The sequence below is a fragment of the Schistocerca gregaria genome, unplaced genomic scaffold (assembly GCF_023897955.1).
Source record: "Schistocerca gregaria isolate iqSchGreg1 unplaced genomic scaffold, iqSchGreg1.2 ptg000008l, whole genome shotgun sequence".
NCBI lineage: Eukaryota > Metazoa > Arthropoda > Insecta > Orthoptera > Acrididae > Schistocerca > Schistocerca gregaria.
The window spans coordinates 1772776-1789100 of record NW_026061700.1 but is presented as its reverse complement, the minus strand read 5'-3'; the positions used below and the strand labels follow the sequence as shown (position 1 = coordinate 1789100).

Genomic DNA, 16325 nt, shown 5'->3' with positions numbered 1-16325 from the left:
GGCATTATTGCGTGATCATGTGACCAGTTTTCCATACTATTTCTAGAATAAAACTTAAGCTTCTGCTAACCAGGGACTCACTCTTAGTAGTGTAGAGATCTGACAAAAATTTTCTGCCAAAATTTCATTTTCTTGGATACACTGAAAAGATAATACCATATATACTCGAAAATTCGGGCATGTTTTTCCTGAATTTTAGGTTGAGAAACTGGGGTGCACGGATTATTCAAGACATTTTTCGTACTGCTCCACATCCAACAATACATCCCATGATACTATTGCATTGTTGTGGCCTCAGCCTGTGATGCATCAGTAGCACGTTAGGAGTGAAGCATTAACATCTTCAAACTTGTTAATTATGGCTACATGTTCTCATTATTGCTCAGACACTGCTGAAGAAGAAGTGAAAGCTATTGAAGAAGCCAAGAATAGTGGAAACCGTGCAGCAGGAAGAAAGTACGACATGAGTGAGAGTTGTATTTGCAACTGGTGAAAAAATAAAACAGCTTCAAGAAACTAATAGTAATTGCTGGGTATTTTGCGGCCAAAAAGCAAAGCATCAGGACCTTGAGAAAAGGCTCTGCGATTATGTAGATCAGAAGTGACAATACGGATGTGCAGCGATGAGTGAAATGGACCAACTTAAAACATTGTCTTGACCCAAAGAACTAGGCATTACCAGTTTCAAAGCGAGCCAGGGCTGGCTATCAACTTCTTTCAACCAAAATGGTTTAGGATTCTGGATGAAAACTACTATTGCTCAGCGGCTTCCAGATGATTACAAGGAAAAAAAAGTGAATTTTCATTGTTATGTGGTAAATCTAGACCATAAACAGTCCTATATATTATCGCAAATTGGTAATGCGGAACAAACGCCAGTCTATTTCCAATAGCCGCTCAACAAGACAGTGAACAGAAAAGGAGAATCCAGCATCATAATACAAACTGGCGGCAGTGGGAAACAAAGAGGTACAGTGATGTGTGTAACTGACAATGGACAAAAGCTACCACTTGCGTGATATTTGTAAGGAAAAATATTCCAAAAATATCAATAAAAGGCATACTGGTATAAGTGAGAGTGAATCCAAAACAGTGGATGGACAACGAACTTATAATTGACTGGGTAACACATGTTTGGCAATGTCGTTCTGGTGCATTACGGAATTTACACAACGTGTTGGTCCTGGACAGCTTCTGCGGACATACAACTAAGGAAGTGCAAGATACATTACAAAAATTGAAAACTTACTTGGCCATTATCCCAGGAGGCCTATCATCAATCCTACAATCACTAGATGTGTGTATAAACAGGCCATTCAAAGCTACACTTGAACAGTGATATACACAATGGATGGCTGATGAAAACCATAAACTCACGCCTAGTGGAAAATTCAAATGGCCGGATTTGTCCCAGATTTGTGAATGGGTGAAAAGTGCATGGGGCTCCATTCGCAACTACGGGTGGAAAAATCCTTCAAAAAATGTGGAATCTCAAATTCACTGGATGGAACAGATGAAGACACTCTATGGGAAGATGGTGAAGATGACAATGGTTCTCTCACTAGTGATGACGATGAAAGTGATGAATTGTGTGGTAAGAGAAGAAACGTACTGGTATTGACTAAAATAAGTTATTGCACATACCTTATTAACAAATTCTTAAACAAGATAATTCATCTTTTTTTTCTATTGTAGGTATGCGTAGAGTCCTGGCTGGCAGTGATCATATTCCCTGGCCACCCGCTCATCCAATGGGCCAGCCGGCCAGCTACACTCTGCTTGTCTCCCGCCTGCCGGCTGGCCAGCTGCATTTTAACGATGTATCAACCTGTACAGCAGTGTTGCTTCAAACCAGTAGTTATTTTACACACTTTTGAACACATTGTAAACTTGGAACAAATTTTTTCCTTGTAAATGAAACAAACTAAAGCAAAAAATAATTTTTTTTACTCTTCCTCAAAATTGGAGTATGAAGATTATTCGAGGGTGCGGATTATTTGTGTATATATTGTATGTAATCTTTCCTACCTGTTAGGCATTTGTTCCCACTCTGGTAATCTGGTCCTATGGATTCTGCTAATAATTATAACAATGCTGATAGCCACTCACCCTGTCAACCTTGTGAAACAAGGTTTTTTACCTTCAACAATATGAATATGTTGCACCCTGAAATTGCTGCATGTGGCAGATACCCCATTCCACCTGCTCCCCACCCTCCACTTCCCCGTACATGCAGCTCTGATTACAGAAAACGTATAATGCCAAAAGAACCGACTCTTGTGATTCATCATTACAGTGCATGACATTAGCACTTTGCTGAAAGCCAAAAAAAACTTCATCTAAAGGCACTTTCCAGACAGCAATAACAGACTGAATAGTACTGTAATGACTGTATAGTGAGTGCTCTTGGGGTTCCATTTTGTGAGAAATATAACAACAACTGCTTTTGTTGATGTTTTATGTAATACATAATTGCAGCAATAATGCAAGGTGAGAAGAGCGATGGCAGTGGTGAAAGAATCACAGTAAGCTTTGGAGAGAGCCTGTATGGGTGGACACTCAGGTGTGTGACCCTGTGGTAGGGTGAAGGAGGTCAGAAAACAGCTGGTTACATTAGTCTTAATGGTCTCTTCAGTGGATGGACGGGAGAAGGAAGTGAAACCATCAAAGGTTGATTAAGGCCCACATGCCACAATAAATTGAGTGGGAACACCAGTAATCAAGAGGGAATGGTTGAGCTCTACAGTGAAGTTTTCAACAGCTTTACCATAGACAGTGATCATAGTTCCACCTCACAAGTCGAGATTATATGTGCAAACAACACCAAACATTCTTTTGTAGTCAGTGCAATAGTTAAAATAGCTCTGATAGCTGCACATGGAATTGAGCCACATTGCCAAGAAAAATGTCTCCAGGAGGGCAATGAAAAAGACAGAGGAGATGCATAAGAGAGTTTGTAGTTCAGACAGGTGGCAGAAAAGTGCTACACTTCTACTGGAGTACTATGCTATCAGTGTTCCATGGAGGCATGAAGGAACCAAGGAGACAGGTCATGTTGCAGGGCTGCCTGCTCCCTCTGGTTGCGAGGATATGTCATCAATACACATTTGTTTTGAATCATGGTTTGTAGAGGTGTCCTGAAACACATAGTCCACCATGGACGCTATGAACATGCACAGTCTGGCTCCATGGTAGCCACCTGGATGTCCACTATTTATTGTCCTTGTCCTTGTCCTCACCCTCCTAATCCTCCTCATGGTACTCATGTTACTCATCCTCCTCATCCTCCGAATGTTTTGCCTTCTTCAAGGGCTTGTATGCCCCAGTTTATGGGATAGATGAGGAACACAAAGTCCTACAACCTGCAACATGTGGCTCCTTCAACCACTGACTGGCTTCTAGTTGCAGGTCAGGAGAGTCCTGGGAAGGGAGCATCCAAAGAGATCCCTCCCTTACAGGGAATGCTGGAGGAGAGTGTTGTTTACCCAGCCAAGGGTTGGAGACTGGTGTTCACAGTGGGTAGGAAGTCAGCACTCCCAAACTTTGTGTGGGCAGCTGTAGGAGGAGGACCTCGAGCCACATGGTGAAGTAGAAGACATGGAGAGTGAGAGTATGGGCATAACAGAGGATGAAGTTATAGCCCTAGCCTACAAGCTAATCACAGTCTTACATGTAGGATGTATAGCACCATATTTGTTCTTGGCATCTTGTCCGTTTGCAAGTCAATCTAGGGGCTGGTATTCTGGAATTTTCTTTTCCCACTGGACAAATGTAGAGCCCAGTGAACAAAGGGAATCATGCTCCCTATAACTGACACAGCCACAGTGATAGCACAAAGTGTGCTCGAATCTAACTTACATCGACGATCAGTATAAATGGAACTGCCACTGCAACACAAAAACATTTGTTCAAATTACAAACATTTGTAGCACCTTGTGGGAGGAGGAACATACACCTTGTCACTGCACTGATACACCATCAACTTTATTAGGCAACAAATCGACTTCAAAAGCAAAGATGAAGTTTCCAGTATCCACTGTGTTGTCTTACATCCTCCAAAATTAACATTCATAGGTATACTGCAGTGAAGACTAGACATCAATATCAGTTTAATGTGTGGACTGGAATCTTAGTTCTGGTAGGACCGTATGTTTTCCTACTACAGCTTACAGTTGCTGCCTACTTTACGACAGGCCCCGGCTAATGAGGAACATGTGACTTATGTCTGATGGAGCACCATTACATTCCAGTCTCAGAGTTCTGATTGTACTGAATGGATGGACAGGTGGAGAGAACCAGTTCTGTGGCCGGCACGTTCTTCAAACTTTAATCTTTTGCAGTATTATCTCTGGGGATAGCTTAAAAACTGGTTCATCCATCTGATCACAATGTACAAATGATACATCAATGTGACACAGAAGCCCACAAAAGCATTCAAAACTATTTGAAATTGTGCAACAGTTCACTATTTGATGAGTACATACATGTTCAGAAAGAAGCAGATGATATTTTAAGCATTTATTATAAGTCTCTATTTTGCTGCAAAAATTTCGTTAGTAACTCAAAAACAACAGTTTTTTGAAATGTGTAAACATAACATTTTTTATTTCTTTTTCCATAATACACCTTTCCCCAAAGTTTTTGGAAGTAGCTATGCAGGTAAGTTAAAGACATCAATACAAATATATTTTGCTGCAGATAGAGAATAGAATAATTTTTACTAAGTATGTAGGTGAACTTAATATATTTAAGTACTATATTGGAATAGTGTAGTTTTTCATGTGGTGTTATGGCGTTGGGTAGTTGTACCAAGTTTCTGAGGTCATCAATACCTTTGTAGGGTTTCTATATTGTATAATTTTCTGAGGGAGGTTTATTATTCTTATGTTAGTTTGTCTCCATCCAAAACTCTCAGTCCCTTGCGGCAGTCTCATACATTAAATTAGTGGATATTATGGACTGAAATGATTTTCAAGTGGACAATATTTGTTTCTTCATGCCATAACAGCGAGGGTGTGATGTACCTATCACAGTTTTTAATTTGTTTTCTCTTCCTTTGTGAAGTTTATGTTTCTGTATTCCTTACAGAATTGTGTTACATAGGTATCATATGACCTGTCACAACGAGTTTAATGCTTAACAACTAATTATGTGATTAAGAGGGTGTCCTGTATGTAGGATGTCTGTCGTATATCATAATTACATTTGTGGGACACATTTATAGGGAAATTGATGACATTTAAAAGTTAATAGAAGTTAGTGCTACATCAAACAAACATTTCAGCAATCACATAGTATTATACATAATGAACACGTTTACATGTACACCACGTTTCACTTTACACATCTTTTGGTTTTTGCATGGGAAAGGTTGCAGTCAGACTGTTTCTCTTGGACCATCACACAGTGATTTCTTCTGTGAAGTCTGGAGTCTTGATGCTCTGTCTTTGATGGCTTCCTTTTACACATGCATATTTAGGCATTTGTTTCCAGGGAGGAAGTTACAATATGGCATCAAAATTCAAGATGCACCAGTTTCTCATTATCTATGCACATGTCACGCATTTTGTTCAGCTGTGTGATTGCAGTAGATTAGATTAGATTAGATTAATACTTGTTCCATAGATCATGAATACGACACTTCGTAATGATGTGGAATGTGTCAGGTTAATAAAAGATGTCTGCACAAGAAATTACATTACACAAAATATTGCATGGCACTAATGATTAAGTTTTTTTTTTTGTTTTTTTTTACTTAGTTTATATCTAAAAATTCAGCCAATGAGTAGAAGGAGTTGTCATCTAGAAATTCTTTTAATTTATTTTTAAATGTTAGTTGGCTATCTGTCAGGCTTTTGATGCTGTTTGGTAGGTGCACAAAGACTTTTGTGGCAGCATAATTTACCCCTTTCTGTGCCAAAGTCAGATTTAACCCGGCAATGTGAAGATCATCCTTTCTCCCGGTGTTATAGGTATGCACACTGCTATTACTTTTGAATTGGGTTGGATTATTATCAACAAATTTCATAAGGGAATATATATACTGTGAGGTTACTGTGAAGATCCCTAGATCCTTAAATAGATGTCTGCAGGATGACCGTGGGTGGGCTCCAGCAATTATTCTGATTACACGTTTTTGTGCAATGAATACTTTTCTACTCAACGATTAATTACCCCAGAATATGATGCCATACGAAGGCAGTGAATGAAAGTAGGCATAGTAAGCTAATTTACTGAGATTCTTATCACCAAAATTTGGAATAACCCTAATAGCATACGTAGCTGAACTCAGACGTTTCAGCAGACCATCAATGTGTTGCTTCCAGTTTAACCTCTCATCAATGGACACACCTAAAAATTTTGAATATTCTACCTTAGCAGCAGACTTCTGTTAAAATTCTATATTTATTACTGGAGTTGTGCCATTTACTGTACGGAACTGTATATACTGTGTTTTATCAAAATTTAAAGAGAGTCTGTTTGCTGAGAACCACTTAATAATTTTGTGAAAAACATCATTTACAATTACATCACTTAGTTTTTGGTTTTTGGATGTTATTACTATACTTGTATCATCAGCAAAAAGAACTAACTTTGCATCTTCATCAATGTGGAATGGTAAGTCATTAATGAATATCAAGAACAGTAAAGGACCTAAGACCGAATCCTGTGGGACCCCGTGCTTGATAGCACCCCAGTTTTAGGAATCAGCTGTTGTTTTAACATTACACGAACCACTTATTTCAACTTTCTGCATTCTTCCAGTTAAGTATGAATTAAACCATTTGTGCACTGCCCCACTCAAACCATAATGATTTAGCTTATCTATAAGAATTCCATGATTTACACAATCAACGGCCTTTGAGAGATAAAAAAAAATACCAATGGGTGATGTCCGGTTATTCAGAGCATTTAATATTTTATCAGTGAAAGCATATATAGCATTTTCTGTTGAAAAGCCTTTCTGAAAACCAAACTGACATTTTGTTAGTACTTTATTTTTACAAATATAGGAGGCTACTGTTGAATACATTACTTTCTCAAAAATTTTTGACAGAGCTGTCAGAAGAGAGATTGGGCGGTAGTTGTTGACATCCGACGTATCCCCCTTTTTATGCAATGGTTTTACAATGGCATATTTCAGTCTATCAGGGAAAACACCCTGCTCCAAAGAGCTATTACATACGTGGCTGAGAATCCTACTTATCTGTGGGGAACAAGCTTTAAGTACTTTGCTGAAAATGCCATCAATTCCGTAAGAGCTTTTACTTTTCAGTGAGTTTATTATTTTACTGATTTCAGAGGGAGAGGTTGGTGGAATTACAGTTGTTTCAAACTGCACAGGTATGGCCTCTTCTATATTAAAGTGAAGTACCATTTTTTCCCCTCTGACAAATGTTCTGTACAGGCTGATGTTATGATCAGCACAATTAACTCCTCCTGCATTTTCATAGCAAAGATAAATCATTTGAGGTTGTTAGATCATTACTTTTTCTTTTCACTCTTCAAAAATATTTTTCACTATGTGAAGTGGTTTAACTGTTGTGGAGCTGGAAAAATTGTGACCACGCGATTGCAATTTCATCTGGTAACTACTATACTGCTTGGCTTGTGACTCTTGAAATTAATTGTTTCCCGAGCTGATATCTTCATCTTCTTCTTGTTCAGTAGGGGCATCTGATATCAGCTTCCATTCAATTGTCCATGCATCTTGGATTCCTTTATCATATAATTTAATAAGGAAGGAAAATGATGTGATGCAATTGTCAAAACCAGGGGAAAATAGTATTTCCCCAAACTCAGTAACACTGAATAATACTGACGAATGATACTTGCTCTTAAGCCCAATTGTTTGTAGTTCTGCAGTATGTTGGTACTTTAATTTGCGCAAGGATACATATTTTTAAAGTATCAAGTCCCCGCAGCTTCAGTCCAAGTTTTGTAGCCACACTATATTTTTTTTCTACAATGAATTGCCTGCACCAATTTTTACTGAAAAATGTCAACATTCTTTTATCAGTGCTGTGATTTCCTTCATGGAGTGTATTGATTGTTTTGGAATCATTTGACAAGCAAGTGAAATAACTGCCTCATGTTAGTCAGCCTGTTTGGCTTATTTAGATCATCACTGTCACGTAAGTAATAAGTCTACATTAGTTATTATGATTCTGAATCCGCAATGGGAAAAAAGTTGCAGCAACATGTTCTGCCGCAATTCTTCAGTATAACTGCTAACTGAAATTACTTCAATAAATGACCTAATTTCAATTGAAGTCACATCACTAAGTCTAATAAACTGGAAACATATTGGTATGTGACTGTAACAGTCATTATTAAAAAATGACCAGATCATTTGAAAAGGTCTTGAATTGTTGGAAACATAATATTGTTGACACCAATCTTAATTAAACTCAGCAAAGTTACCTTTCTCCCAGTACCACCATTTTCATTCTGTATGCTTTCCCTTGCACTTACCATTTCTCCTCTTGCTCTGTTCATTCTCAGTGTGTTCACATTCGATAACTAGTTGTTCTCTTTTAACACATTCAGTTACTCGATCTTCTTTACCAGTTCTCAATTGTTTCCCTTGAAAATTATCTAAATCTGCAATAGTTTCATCACCTGAATCCTCACCAGTCACACCATTTCAGGAATAAGCCAGACAGTGTGCTGTTAGTGAAAGTTGCCTGATGGTGTTCATAGTGTCATCACTCTATACAGCATTTACAAAGGATTCTCTCAAACTGATCCAAATTGAAACACATATATAACAAAAATTATAGTACATTAACATTTACAATAAATGAACTCCCTTTTTTGTGACTGGCACACTATACATAGTAGGGTAATATATAACACTGAATTCTGTGTATCACTGTTGGCAACATACTATTTTAACACAACATAATAAATTGTTTTGTTTCAGGTTGTGGATATAAAACTAACAGATTCAAACAAATAAAGTGTATATTACACAAATGTGTTTGTACAAAATGAGGTACGATTCTGCCTGTTTCGAAGCATGACACACACACACACACACACACACACACACACACACACACACACACACACAAATTTATGATGCCAGTGAACTCCACTGGAACAAAGCTATTTTTAGCTACATGTAAAACATTGCTATGAAATAGAGGAACACAAAAAACTAGATCCAAAGGGAATGACAAACTTACCTAAGATAACATGTAGCTTAAACAACAGATGTCCATGCACTACAAGTTATCATCGGGTGCCACAGTCACGCCACAGGTAAGGTCTGGTGGGTATGGTGGCAAAGCTGCGGGGTCAGCCATACCAGGTGCGGTCGGCCAGGCCACTCGGGTGCAAAAAACTACTGGGGTCATATTAATCCAAGTCAGAACTACAAAAAACAGACAAAGAGAGGAGTTAAACAACTATATGTCAGCCCCAAATGGTCAGAATAAGAGACCACTAGAAATGGACATGTAAAAAAGGCTAAAAAAACACCATACAGAAATGTATGTCATAAACTAAAAATTAAATGGTCTTCAACTTATTGCTTTGCAGATAAAACGTAAAAGGCAGTTACAGCCCGCAAACAACGATGGCTAAAAAGGCATTAACGATATGCTGCTGAATTACAATAATCTCACCCCCACTGGTGAGATGGTGAGAAAACACCATCCATGATGCTGGGAAAGGCTTCATAAACTGAACAGTGTTCCCATGAAGCGAGCACCATTGGTGATGGAAAAGGGACACCACTGCCTGACAAACAACAACAAAGACCATCGGGAATATAGTACTTCGTGGGCTGATGTATGAGGACTGCAGCCGCCACTAACACGTGCAATTGGCTGGGTGCAAGGCATTTCACTCGCAAGGACCTGTGTTCACAAGGCACAGTGCTCATGAGGTACTGCGCTCCCAAGGCAGTGCAGTTGGCCAGAACCATCAGGTGTGGTTGTGAGGCAGTGTACTCGGCTAGACACAAGAGATTCAGTGGAGACGTAGTGCAGGCAGCCAGGACATTCAGGGTGGGTCGTGAGGCTGTGCAGTCAAAAGGCCTTCCAGTGCGGTTGTGGCAGTGTGGTCAGCCCAGACAATGGGGTGGGGTCAAAGGCAGTGCCCTTCAGGTGTGGTTGTGAGGCAGTGGAGTCCGCCAGTCCCTTCAGGTGTGGTCATGAGGCAGTGTGATCAGCCAGGCCCATCAGGTGTGGTTGGGAGATGATGCAGTCGACCAGCCCCATCATGTGGGGTCGTGAGGCAGTGTGGTCATGTGGTCAGGCTAGGCCCATGTGGGGGAGCACAGTGAGATGGTGCACTCGGCACAGCGCATCATGTGGTGTAAATGCAGTCAGCATGGCCCATCTGGTGGAGGCTAAGGCGGTGAAGCCAACATGGCCCATTAAGTGAGAATGTGGAGCAGTGTGGTTGTGAAGCAGTGGGCTCTGCCAAGCCCATAAATTGAGGTTGTGAGGGGGGCATTTGGTGAGGCCCATCAGGTATGGACATGATGATGCACAATTGGCCAGGTCCATCAGGTGCGGTCATGACGAGGTGCAGTCATCCAGGCCCATTAGGTGGGGTCGTGAGGTGGCACGGTCTGTCAGGCAAATCAGGTAGGGACAAGAGGCAGTGTGTTCGGTGAGGCACATCTGGAAGGGTTGTGACGCAGTGCGACCAGCAGGCCCCATCAATTGGCATCATGCGGCAGTGCGGCACTGCAATCAAACAAGTATATAAGTTGATGTCATGAGGCGGTGCAGCTCTGCACTCATCTAGGCCCATCAGTTGGGCCCGTCATGTGGTCTGGCAGTGTGGACGGCTGGGCCAATCATGTGGGGTCATGAGGTGAAGAGTTGGCATGGCATATCAGGTGTGGACACGAGGCAGAGCAGTCAGCATCGCTGAACTTGTATGGTTGTGGGGCAGTACGGCAGTGTGGTCTGCAGGCACATGAATTGCGACATGAGGCACAGTGGTTGGCCAGGCCCATCAGGTAGGGTTGTGCGACTGAGTGGTTGGCAAGGCAAACCCTGTGCAGTACTGTGGCAGAGTAGTGGGCCAGGCAAGTCCAGTGGGGGAACTAGGCATAACGGTTGGCCAGGCAAAGGAGATGTGGCCGCTAGGAAAAGTGTTCGGCAAAGACCATCAGGTGGGGTTGCGAGGACGTGCATTTGGCCAAGCCCACCAGGGAGGGGGAGGGGGGGTGGGCGTGAGGCAGGGTGGTCAGCACAGCCCATTAAATAGGGTGGTTACGTGGAATGGCAGTGCAGTCAGGAGACCCATCAAGAGTGGTCGTAAGCTGGTGACACAGTGTGCTTGGCCAGACCCATCAGGTGGGGCAGTGAGTCAGTGCTGCAGTGCAATCGGTCAGACCCATCATTTGTGGTCTTGAGGTGTAGCAGCAGAGCGGTGTGAAAGGCCCATCAGGTGTTGTCTTTATGTGCTGCTGTGAACGAGGGAAAACCGGAGGTGCGCCGAGGCAGATCACTCCTACAGGACCATCAGGAGTGGTCGCAAGTAACAGAGATCAGCCATGCCCATCAGGTGAGGCTGAGAGACAGAGCAGTCAGCCAGTCCAATCGAGAGGCATTGTGGTCAGCCAGGCTCATCAAATGTTGTCACAATCCAGACCAGTCAGCCTGGCCAATCAAGTACGATTGGGAGACATGGCGGTCAGCCAGGCCCAACAGTTGCTGTCAGGAAGCAGAATAGTCAGCCAGGCCCAACAGTTGCTGTCAGGAAGCAGAATAGTCAGCCAGGCCCAACAGGTGCACTCATGAGGAGGTGCAGCAGTGTGGTATGCAAGGTCCATCAGGTAATGCCGTATGGCAAAACGTTCAGACAGTCAGATCCCATGAGGTGGGAGGCTGTGTGGTCGGCGAGGCCCGTCGGGCCGTGTCCTGACGCAGTGCGGTCGGCGAGGCCCGTCGGGCCGTGTCCTGACGCAGTGCGGTCGGCGAGGCCCGTTGGGCCGTGTCCTGACGCAGTGCGGTCGGCGAGGCCCGTCGGGCCGTGTCCTGATGCAGTGCGGTCAGCCAGGCCCGGCGGGCAGTCTCTTCATGAGCATAAGCATACCCCACACGGTTATCAAACATCGAGCCATGTTTATAAATAACCTCCGAGTTATGGCATGCGTCGAGGAGAGCAAGAAATTGGCAGGGCAAGACTGCAGGAGGAACTGAATTTTTTGTCCATCGGGAAAGTTCCAACTGAAGCTGCAGCCAATGAATACACCAAGGTGGTGTATGTGGGTGGACCTGATAAGTAACAGGGGTTCCAATGATATGGCCTGATCGCAGCCGCCGGTGTGGGATATTGACTGTCACATTATCGAAAAGGAGACGGTAGTTAGAGTGATGGGGTGAACAATGGATGTGGGCAGCATGGTTGGTTAGCAGTTGTTGACGCCCTATGTGGAGCGGAGGAACCCCAGCCTCAGCAAGGAGGACTCGTGCGGAATGCTCCTGTAGCCTGCCGAACCCCACAGTGGTGAATGTGGTCCAGCAGTTGCAACGCTGAGGGAGACACTGAGCTAAACTCCACACTCCCATAATCCAGTCGGGACAACACAAGGGCTTTGTAGAGCTGCAGCAGCGTGTAACGATCTGCACCCCAAGTTGCATTGCTGAGGCAGCGGAGGGCATTCAGATGCTGCCAGCACTGACGCTTGAGCTGACAAATATGTGGGAGCCATGTAAGCCGGGCATCAAACAGCAATCCCAGAAAATTGTAAGAGTCAAGAACCCTGAGCATGGCATCCTGAAGATAAAGCTCTGGGTGGGGATGGACAGTTCGACGCCGACAAAAGTGCATAACACAAGTCTTTGTAGGAGAAAATTAAAACCCATGGGCTAGGGCCTACTCCTGCGCCTTGCGTTTGGCTCCCTGCAACGTACGTTCTGCAACACTAACAGTGGAGGAGCTGAAAAAGGTGCAGATATCGTCAGCATATAACGTGGTTGAGACTGACGACCCTGCTGCTGCTGCTGCTGCTGCTGCAAGGCCATTAATGGCCACAAGTAAAAGGGACACGCTCAATACAGAGTCCTGTGGAACGCCATTATCCTGGATATTAAGTGAACTATGGGATGTGCCATTTAAAACGCGGAATCTCCAAACAGATAAAAAGTTCTGAATAAAAATGGGGAGGGTGCCCCGGAGACCCCACCCGTGCAACATGGATAGAATATGGTGCCGCCACATCGTGTCATATGCTCTGGAGAGGTCGAAAAAGACGGAGACGAGGTGTTGGCGCCTGGAAAAAACAGTGCGGATTGCAGACTCAAGGGAGACTAAAGTATCGGCGGTGGAACGGCCCTGACGGAAGCCGCTCTGGCATGGAGCCAGAAGACCCCAAGACTCGAGCAGCCAACACAGCTGTTGACTCACCATACATTCCAGTAGCTTGTGCAGAGTATTTGTCAAGCTGATGGGCCGATAGCCATTCACATCAAGCGGTCACTTACCAAGCTTCAGCACCGGAATGATGGTACTTTCTCGCTACTACGACGGAAAGACACCGTCGCCCCATATGTGGTTGAAGATGGCAAGAACACATCGCTGACAGTCTGGGGATAGGTGTTTGAGCATCTGATTGTGGATGCCACCTGGCCCATAGGCTGTATTGTGGCACTGTGCCAGGGCGCTGTGGAGTTCCCACAAAGTAAATGGGGCGTTATACGCCTCAGGGCGGCGAGAAGCAAAAGAAAGCAGTTTTTCTATCGTGCGGCGTTTTAGCGCGTGAAATGTAGGTGGGTAATGCCCCGATGCAGAGGCCCAAAAATAGTGCTGTGCAAAATGCTCGGCGATTGCATTGGCATCAGTGGATAGCGCCCGTTGATTGTAAGCCCTGGGACACCTGTAGAGTGCTGCAATCCAAAGATGCATCGGATCTTCATCCACACCTGGGAGGCCTTTTGATCAGCCGCCAGGCCTGAGCACGGAGAAGTTTGAATAAAATGAGGTTCTCCAAAGACGGGTACCACTTATTTCGCTGAAGAGCCTGCCGACGTTCTGTAATGGCTGCAGCGACCCCCGGAGGCCACGAAGGCACTGACTTTCGCCGGGGGCACCCTAACGAGCGAGGAATGACACGTTCCACAGTGGAACCAATCGCAATCGCTGCAGTCAGTGCCCCAAGCGCCACATCGATGGTACCCTGGGGGAGAGATTCAACAGCGGCAGTAGAGGAGAACGTGTCCCAGTTTGCCTTGCTAAATACCCATCTAGGCAGGCGTTCATGGGAGCGATGCTGGGGTAGTGGAAGGGAGATGGGAAAATGGTCACTACCACACAAGTCGTCATGGACTCTCCAGAGGACCGATGGTACAAGCCCTGGGCTGCACAAAGACAGGTCTATGGCCAAGAACATCCCATGCGCCACACTGAAATGTGTGGCGGCGCCAGTATTTAAGATGCAGAGATCGAGTTGGGAGATGAGATTCTCAACCTCTCTGCCTCGGCCAGTAACCTTTGTTCCACCCCAAAGGCGATTGTGGGCATTAAAATCCCCCAGGAGAAGAAAAGGCGTGGGGAGTTGGTCGACAAGTGCAGCCAATTCGGTCAGGGAGACTGTACCATCTGAAGGGAGATAGACACTGTAGACGGTTATGTCCTGGGGCGTCCTTACGTGGACGGCCACAGCTTCCTATATACACAGGTAAGGACGTACACGCAGGCTCCACATGACACACAACTGTAAGTGCTATGATTGCAGTAATAACCCCTTTATCCACGAGGACAGGGGTCCGCATTGCTGGGAACCAGGTTTCCTTGAGGGTAATGCAGAACGCAGGTGTCATGCTTAGAAGCTGCCGTAGCTCAGGGAGATGGGTAAAATAACCGCCACAATTCCACTGGAGGATTGTACAAAGCGTGTGCTGTAGGGGCATGAAGGCACAGAAAACGCAAATTACTTCACAGAGTCACATGTTGCCTCCGACTAAGTGACTGACGTCGCAACTGCCACCGTTTCTGAGACGGCGAGGTAGAGATCATCACGGGACGCAAAGAGCTCGACCTTATTCTCAGAGGCTGAGGTGGCAGGAAGCAGTGGAGCGGGAACCACTGGGTCCTTAGGCTTCTTAGAGAGATTCCTGTTCTCTCTCTTGTCTTTGGCAGGAGGATTCGATGCTGGGAGGACTTTCCTGATGCATTGTCAGGAACAGAGGAAGAGCGTGAAGCCCTTCGACCAGCTGCTGGTGGCTTCCTCAGCCACTGGGTAGCGTCTTGCGAGACACTGGTAAAATCCTTGGAAGGGACTCACCCAAGGGACCACTTCCGAACGAGTGAGGCCTGAGCAGGCTGTTGCCTCTCCAGCCGGACAGACAGAGCAGGCTGGTGCCTCTCCAGCCGAGCAGCCAGAGGAGGCTGGTGCCTCTCCAGCCGAGCAGCCAGAGGAGGCTGGTGCCTCTCCAGCCGAGCAGCCAGAGGAGGCTGGTGCCTCTCCAGCCGAGCAGCCAGAGGAGGCTGGTGCCTCTCCAGCCGAGCAGCCAGAGGAGGTTGGTGCCTCTCCAGCCGAGCAGCCAGAGGAGGCTGGTGCCTCTCCAGCCGAGCAGCCAGAGGAGGCTGGTGCCTCTCCAGCCGAGCAGCCAGAGGAGGCTGGTGCCTCTCCAGCCGAGCAGCCAGAGGAGGCTGGTGCCTCTCCAGCCGAGCAGCCAGAGGAGGCTGGTGCCTCTCCAGCCGAGCAGCCAGAGGAGGCTGGTGCCTCTCCAGCCGAGCAGCCAGAGGAGGCTGTTGCCTCTCCAGCCGAGCAGCCAGAGGAGGCTGTTGCCTCTCCAGCCGAGCAGCCAGAGGAGGCTGTTGCCTCTCCAGCTGAGCAGCCAGAGGAGGCTGTTGCCTCTCCAGCCGAGCAGCCAGAGGATGCTGGTGCCTCTCCAGTCGAGCAGCCAGAGGGGCTGGTGCCTCTCTGGCTGAGAGGTGTGGATGGATGTCCATAGTTGTTCGGGGTCCGCTGCTCGCAAATCGGGTGTTTTGGGAGCAGTGGAAGAGAGTGTTGCCCCTACCAGCAGTGGGGCAGGTGTAACTTTACTGTTCTGTGGGCCAACTGAGAAGGGAGTCTTGCAGTAACTGGTGGCGGTAGAGTTGCAGCAGCATAACTTCTCAACAGAGATGTGGGGTTGAGCCGTTCTAGCTTCTTCCTTGCCTCTTGGTAAGTTAAATGTTCCAGGGTCTTAATTTCTTGTATCTTCGGCTCTCTTTGGTAGGCTGCACAGTCTGGCGAGTAGTGAGTATGATGGTTCTCACAGTTAATGCAGGTGGGAGGCGGAGCACATGGAGCATTAGGATGTGAAGATCGTAAACAATCACGACACGTGTGGCAGGCAGTGCATCTGGAG

At 45.4% G+C, this 16325-nt stretch overlaps 1 protein-coding gene across 1 annotated transcript; it reads left to right on the top strand.

Moving 5' to 3' along the window:
- Positions 1-358: 358 nt before the first annotated feature.
- LOC126301105 (fibrous sheath CABYR-binding protein-like) lies at positions 359-15926 on the top strand. Its single transcript, XM_049991694.1, has 2 exons — positions 359-467; positions 15307-15926. Exons 1-2 carry the CDS (start codon positions 359-361, stop codon positions 15924-15926), a joined length of 729 nt encoding a protein of 242 aa, XP_049847651.1.
- The last annotated feature ends 399 nt before the right edge of the window (positions 15927-16325 follow it).

Excerpts from the sequence above, each read along its gene's own strand:
- LOC126301105 (XM_049991694.1), top strand. The coding sequence starts at position 359 with ATGGCTACATGTTCTCATTATTGCTCAGACACTGCTGAAGAAGAAGTG. Across the intron at positions 468-15,306 it reads AGGAAGAAAGTACGACATGA|CCGGACAGACAGAGCAGGCT; the intron begins GTGAGAGTTGTA and ends TTGCCTCTCCAG.